General features: G+C 34.4%; 2 protein-coding genes across 6 annotated transcripts in view; both read right to left on the reverse strand.

Annotated features, from left to right (window-relative positions):
- LOC109837153 (calcium-dependent protein kinase 18-like) overlaps positions 1-2,797 on the reverse strand; it is a 21,454-nt gene extending 18,657 nt beyond the window's left edge. The window contains 1 exon segment of the mRNA XM_020405268.1: positions 2,298-2,797. Within this exon segment, the coding sequence (XP_020260857.1) occupies positions 2,298-2,570 (273 nt within the window). The 5' untranslated portion in view covers positions 2,571-2,797.
- The window catches only part of LOC109837154 (protein PXR1), a 6,299-nt gene continuing 2,376 nt past the window's right edge, over positions 3,627-7,549 (reverse strand). For all 5 annotated transcript variants that reach the window (XM_020405273.1, XM_020405272.1, XM_020405271.1 and 2 more), the window contains one exon: positions 3,627-4,185. In XM_020405273.1, the coding sequence (XP_020260862.1) occupies positions 3,912-4,185 (274 nt within the window). In that variant the 3' untranslated portion in view covers positions 3,627-3,911. The remainder of the gene's footprint in view (positions 4,186-7,549) is intronic.

Here is a 7,549-nt window from a genome sequence, read left to right on the forward strand (position 1 = left end):
AGGGGTAGGGGACTTTTAAGGGGGAACCATTGGAGGAGAACCAACCCCTCCCTTAAAATTCCCCCTAAATTAAGGGATATTCAAGGGATCCCTTGGAGATGCTCTCACAGTTTGGCCGCACAAACAAAAAATATATATATTAATCGATGTCTATTATATCTTTTATGCTTAGAAGAGCTTGTGGCTTGACCTTGTATGAAGCCATGGCCATGGTGGACAAAGCTTATTGTTGCTCATATATTTATTTATTATTTATTTTTCTCCATGTGTGATATTTGTTTCCATGGCCATGGCAGACACAAGAGCTTATTGCTGCACTTACCTTTATTTATTTATTTACTTTCGTCTTCATGCATGATATTTTGATTCTTAGCATATGATTATAATGATTCTATACTTAAAAAAATTGTTATGTATACAATGCTTAACCATAGTTATATGGTACAGTATAGTATGTAAGTTAATTTTAGTATAGTTAATTAAATGGTGTATGATAATATCGTAAGATTATTTTAATTGGTAATTCGGGTCTTAAGTTATATGGTAATTTTGATGGTTATTTATATATATTATGTAGGAATCCCAAGTGATTTTGAGGAGGCATCGTGACTGGTATTCCGATAGTCTTTCGGATTTGAGTAAGTGGTGAATTCATGCATTGTGCACTGCGTATTTTTCATATAAAATTATATTAATTATATGCGAAATTATTTTTGATGGATTATATCCTTTTGTGTGATTTACTCACATGTTAAATGTTGATTCGGAGGTGACGCACATGAAAATTTGGTATAAGCATAATTCTTTGTCAATTGTAATGTCTTTTCATATATTAGTAGGTTGAGATGAATATGTGGTTGATTGATTTTACTATTGGTTGGCCTTTGGCATTTTTGTATTACGTATTTAATTTTACGAACTTTGTTTAATTTTCTTAAAGCATATGCATCTCAGGTCAATATACCGGTATATATTAGGGATAAGTAAGTCATCTAAACAGAACTCAATGTGCTTCTATGAGGTTTTATTTTAACGCTAAGAGCCCAAGTTTGGGTATCACCGTCCCGACCACGGGCTATATAATAGCGGGCTTGTCAAGTCAACCGGAGTATTGAAGACCGTATTGAGTTGTGAACTAATTGTATTATTTCATTCTTTTCAGAGACTCAGGATTAGGTGGAGTTGATGGTTTTTTAAATTCTTAGAATGGAGCAAGAAATATAATTTGAGATTGTTATTGTCTTCTAGGTGAAGTTTAAATAAAGTCTTTGATGTTTAGTTAATGAATTGAGAGTTTTGTAATAATGAGATTCTTTCCTTTAGGTTGAGTTTTATTTCAAGTTGAAGAATATTTGTTTTTATCAAGTTAATTGGATTAATCTGGACTTTTGGGATTATAGAGAATATTTATTGTTGGTTTTAGTTCAATGAAGAGATTATTTTGATGGTCTTTTAATGAATGCATATTTTTGAATGATTTTTCACAGGTTTAGTCCGGTTCCAATATTCCTTTTAGGTTCGGAATTTGGGGTCATTCGAAACTTAACAGTACAACATTTTTGAGGGAGGAACGGTGAAAATACTCATAATTAACATGCTCGAGGTAGACTAATTTAAAAAAATGAACAACCAACAAGGAAGCTCTTATTCAGGGAGTTACAAATGATATCTCAGCCTAATGTCAGCCAGCCACCGAGAGAGAAAAAAAATCTTTGAATTCTGTCGACTTTTGACAGCATACGATGAAAAGGGTAAAATCTGTTGAAATCCTTCGATAGTTTATATCTAGATGGTTTATGTATAGCAGATCATATCTAACGGTACAGGTTTTCAATTTTGAAATTCAAAATTCTAAATTTGGACGGAGACATGATAGTGTCCACATTTTGGATACTATTAATGGTAGCATAGCCAAGCCAAATCATGTGTGCATCTGTGCGCAAACAACTTTAAGCTCTACGAAGTTGTTTATCTTTTACCTAGAAATCTATGTTTTTCATATTCCATAGACAAGGAAAATTTTGTGCATAGTGTTTATTTAGAAATTACTAAAAATACACAGGGGGAAAAAAGTAGTTTTGAAGCTACAGTATCAATTAAGTAACCTCTGCCTCTGTTGCTTCATGAAAACAGCAAACAATTTCTCTATTCCAGATTCCAAAATTCCAAATTCCAAATTCCAAATTGACTTTTATTTATTTACCCTTTCCCCCCTATTGCCAACAGGCCACTATTCAATCACACGCTACGTGCTACTAACTATTCTCAAAACAAGAAAATTCTCAAGAAGAAATCACCTTGTTCTTATCTATTCTCTTGACGGCGACTCGGTCCCCATTGCTCTTATCAGTGGCTACAAAGGTGTACCCAAACTGGCCATGGCCGAGGAGCTTTCCCTTTGCGTACCTGCCCTCGAAATCTTTGGCGTACCCAAAATCTGTTCTTTTTCCACAGGATGATCTCCTCGACGTCGATCTCTGCTGCTGCTGCTGCCGGTGGTTTGGATCCCGCTGATCTTGGCGAGCGCTGGAACCGGATACTCTCTGAGAAGAAGAGACGCACGCGCCCATTATTATTGAATTGTTTTAGGGTTTGATATTGAGATTGGAGATAGAAGATGGTCATTAATGCTGGTCAATGGAGGGAGATTATTTAGGTTTGTTTATTTATTTTTATTTTATTTATCTGCTGGCTTTGGCGAAGGGGAAGGGAGGTGGAAGTTGTTTGAAGGCAACTCCTCTTCCCTCTCTCACTAGCTCACTTCATATAATAATTCAAAGAGACATTTCCTACGGATGCACCGAAGTCTTTTCTTTATCTAGAAATAATAATAATAATGATTAAGTAGTAGTATATTATGTTGCGTGTATTATTCTTTGATTTCACATTTGCCAGTTGGCTGGGAGAGAGATGATTCACACGAACCATACCATCACGTTTGAGGAATTCCTACATGTAAACATTTCCTTTGAATTTGTCAAAATTCAAAAAAAAAAACAATTTTTTTTTTTTGAATGAGCCTTTGAGACTGAGGTAGCATTAGCAAGATATTGGAAACTTCATTTGGTGCTTAAAGCTTTGAATAGTATTAAGACTTTAGAAATGAGAAAAAAGAACGAAAGCATTTTGTTTATCCTGTCCTGAAATCCACAATATCTTGACTTCAAGCATGTATTAATTATAGATCAGGCATAATAACCTTACCGAAGGCATAAACCTTAACGAAAGAAAATAGACTATTGTTATTATTTTTTAAGTTTAATTTATAGCAATGTGAAATATAATTAAGTCAATGCCAGGGTGGTCCAGCTAGAATTACCACCTAACCAGCATCAAAGGCAACCAGTTTTTTAAAGCAACCAAAGCATGCTACCCGATGTCGGAACTTTTGAACAGTCCAAAAGCTTGCGTACAAATAACTAAAATTATCTCGGATTTATCATTACGATAGGTACTTATCTCCTCATTTCTATATGTTTGTTGGTTAAAAACAAACTTAAAAGGAGGAAAGAACTAATCAATTATTATGTATTTGTCATGTACTTGAATCTAAAATATTTAACGACATGCAAGTCACACGCTACATGACTGCTATCATAAACATCAAAACCTTGTGCAGACGCAGGTAACCAAATAAATACTTCGTACAAACATAAATAACACTTTAGATATCCCATCATTAAATATGACATACGCGTATCCAATTAATTAATATAATTGACAGCTCAAATCAACCGCTGCATTAAATCTGATCACTGTTAGCTAATAAGAACACAGGTTAGGCCGAAGGTAACATATCACCGTCCATGTGATTATAAGGATTTAAAAAGACCATCGCCCCATACATTTTGATCCTAAAGATCTGAATGAAGTTACTTCCAATCGCAATAAGATTATCGTGGTTAATGGATTTAGGCAGAGATCTTCGGCTTCTTGCTCTTGACTTTGGATAGCACAAAGTCATCATCGTCGTCATCAGATCCTGAATCGCTCGCCTTTCGTTTCTTCACACTTGTCTTTAAAACAGTCTTCGTGGTTGTTTTCTTCACAGTTTTGACTGAGACGTTAGTTGTTCTCTTAACAGAAACCACCTTTAGCGGTGACCGGAGCTTCCCCTGCTGGCTTAGCTTCTTCTCGTACACTTTCTTAGCTTCCGCTGCTGGAAGTAATCCCCATTCCATCATCCTAAATAATGAAAAATAATTGTTATCACCCATACTCTATGGAAAGAATTTGATAATTGGAAAACTTTTGGAACAAAGAAAAATACCCAGAGATATGACAGTTACAACCTATGCTGATCAAACATTCACAGTAATATCTTGACAAAAAATGCGTAATACAACCAATACAAATGATAGATCGGGGGGGAACTTACTCAAGCATATAGTAATGTTAAAGTGACCTAAGGAGAGAGGAAACTCGCCAAGGATATTATTAGCGGCATAAATTGTCAAGTCTGTAGTTCCTTTCTAGAAGAGTACATATGAACCAAGTATATATCATAGTCTGTCAACAAGATTTTGCATGACCTCCAAGTTTCTCTTAAGAGTCAATTTCTTCACGGCAGGTGTTGCATGAAAATTAGAAACCAAGTAATCCGAACTATCTTCTTTGCAAGTTTAGAGAGCCTAATTAAATGTCTAGATTCATGTTTAAGGTTTAACAGAAGTTATGAATTCAGAATGATGGTTCTCAAACCAAAAACTACAGTAAACTGTAGGGCTACCTGTAACTGAGGAATAATACTAAAGCCAAAGAGATAAAATCAAGAGGTGGAGATTGTTGCTATATATTCATATTTATTACAAACAATGCTCAAGCACATATAAGTCATAAACTAGACCCAGGCAGGAAACCCAAAACCTTACATTTTCCCTTCAGAAGTTCTCCACTACTTTCTTTTGTTACTACTTGCTAGTTGCTACATACACTGGGACCATATATGTTCAGTTATAAACTCAAGGAAGGATCCTCGAATTCACGTTTGGCTCAAAGTTGCTAGAAATGCCTTGTCCAACAATCAAACTATCGTACTCCAAAAAGTTCAGGATAAAGGCATTTAAGATGAAGTCTTCTTTTTGATCTTCATTGTCTGATGATTTCTGTCATCAGCTAATAGTTTGATTACAGATCATTCATGTCCTCTTAAATGAGTGACTCCGAAACAAGCCTAAAGTACTTTGCAAGACAGCTACAGAATTGATATTCAATAATATAGTATTGCGACAATAATTGTATTCTTCAAGAACCTTGCCCATGTCTTGCCTTCTACTTTCAAGTTTGAGTAAGCTTTTGTATTTGAACACTATGACGATTTAAACAACCCAAACAAGAATCAAGAGGGTAACTCAGGCATGAGGCACCGACGGAAATATCAATGACTTACTATGGTTATCCAATGTGTGTATAAACACCTGAACGCAAATACCATCAAACAGAAGTTATACAAAAATTATTAGTAATTGGAGTCTTGAATATCAATCCTAGCAGGCAATGGCACGAGAGCTAAATTTGTAAAGTATAAATGATACAGTTCGGCAAAGCTAACGCATTGCAGGAAGAAGAGTCAGAAGTGAAGGAAGCGGAGAAAAAGATGATGTTTCATTGGTGGCTATCATACTGATGCCAACAACAAGTTGGTGTCAAGCTCCCAGACAAGAAAATTGTGGGCAAGAGTGAAGCTGGGATAAACTTTGATGGTGATTCACATTCTAGCAAGTACGCAGACCTACATTTAAGAATGTAGTTTAAACTCATGCAACCAACAAGCAACCTTACAATTCAGCTAGATGAGAAAAGTATAACGGCAAAGATGCAAGATTACAAGATTTTTGCCAAAAGGGACCCAAATTTGTTTAAGAGGCACATAATAGGCAAAGAGTCAAATTGGGTTATGTTCCTTAATTAATTGCATAATCATACGGGTTATTGTGCTAAATTGGGTAGTCTTGTGTTCAAAATGAAGTATTGTGTGAATCTTGAGTTTAAACATGATTTTTCATGGAGAAGCTGCCCAGTATCAGTATGATAATCATCTATAATTGAAGTGAAGGTTCTACATGATTAATACATTTCTATCGATCCTCTGTTAAGCAATGGCGTCTGTTGAATAGTTAAGCAATTAGGAAATGTATAAAGTTTTAAACAGATCCTTTATGAACAAAGTAATCAGAAAATAAATGTCAGCTTTTAGATTGAGAACATTTTATTATATCCTAATTTCTGATATAGCCATGCATCATCCAAGATCACTCAAGACTTCACAATTAGTTAATCTTTATGTGAGTAGTCAGAAGCTTATGTTGCTGAGAGAGAAATCTTTCTCATGGACTCAAATCTAGAAGGATGGGAAGATAGCATCCTTATTTATCTGAATGAACGATACATTAATAATAGAGTAAATGTCACAGGACAAATGAAATCAATAGGTTGTTGGTGAACACATACATCTTCCAGATAAGAATATGTCATGTGGCAATATGTGTTAACTGAGTGCACCGTAGCATATATATGAAGCATATATAGCTGTATATGTGCCAATACATTTACAACAAATGAAAACAGGGGGAAAATACAATATTTGGAAAATATTTTTAAAATGTAGAAAACCTACTATGTCCAAATGATGCATATGCTGATGAGCATTGATAACTACCTATGATGTGATACACGACTAAGAGAGTTGAAAATCTACAATAATAATTAATTGCAACCAAGAATATCAATAGAGCTACATAAATACCAAAACAACAATTATCAAACAAGAAAACAAATTTAAGTAAATAAAATATGAAAATGAGTAATAGAGCACCATAACATACATTTATAGGGCTTGCAAGCATCTATGAAAGCAATGCAAGTAAAGTGTGAATGACCAATCATCCGTATGCAATGCTAATAATCAAATCACCCATCAAAATGGCACCAGAAGTAGATATCAACGGATAGGTAATATTAATAGTTAGTTAATAACAAAATTACAGTGTGAACATTAATAATAAATTAAATGGCTCACTTTTCAGATTGACACATATGTAGCTGCAGAATCAAATAAATGGAACATCGCCATTTTTGGCTGAATATTACTTTTAGAACATTCATACAATTTAGCCACCACATCATAGAATTTGATATGAATTTCTAGTTGTAAATAAATCAACAAGTCTTTCCTAATAAGTGTTATTCTCAATTGCTACATGAACACTAAGCAATAAATTTTATAACTTAAGAAGGAACTAACTAATGCAGTATAAAATATTGAATGGAATTAGAATCGAAAGAACTGAGTTTCATTGTGTTGAGGGCATATTAAAGGGTGTCCTTTTCTATATAACCACACATGGCAATGCTGACGAAATAAGAAAAGTCACAAAATGGAGAAAGAAGATATATAGTATAAAAACAGACAACATGATAGTTTTCCTTTAGAGAGATGGTACCTACCCCAAAGATTAACCTTGTTGGCAAACCTTTTAACTTCTCAGAAAAAAGTTTTCATTTTGTATCTTCACACACAGTTTCACTTATTGTTGCGCAAGATGGAAAT

This window comes from Asparagus officinalis, chromosome 4, assembly GCF_001876935.1.
Source record: "Asparagus officinalis chromosome 4, Aspof.V1, whole genome shotgun sequence".
Classification (NCBI taxonomy): Eukaryota; Viridiplantae; Streptophyta; class Magnoliopsida; order Asparagales; family Asparagaceae; genus Asparagus; species Asparagus officinalis.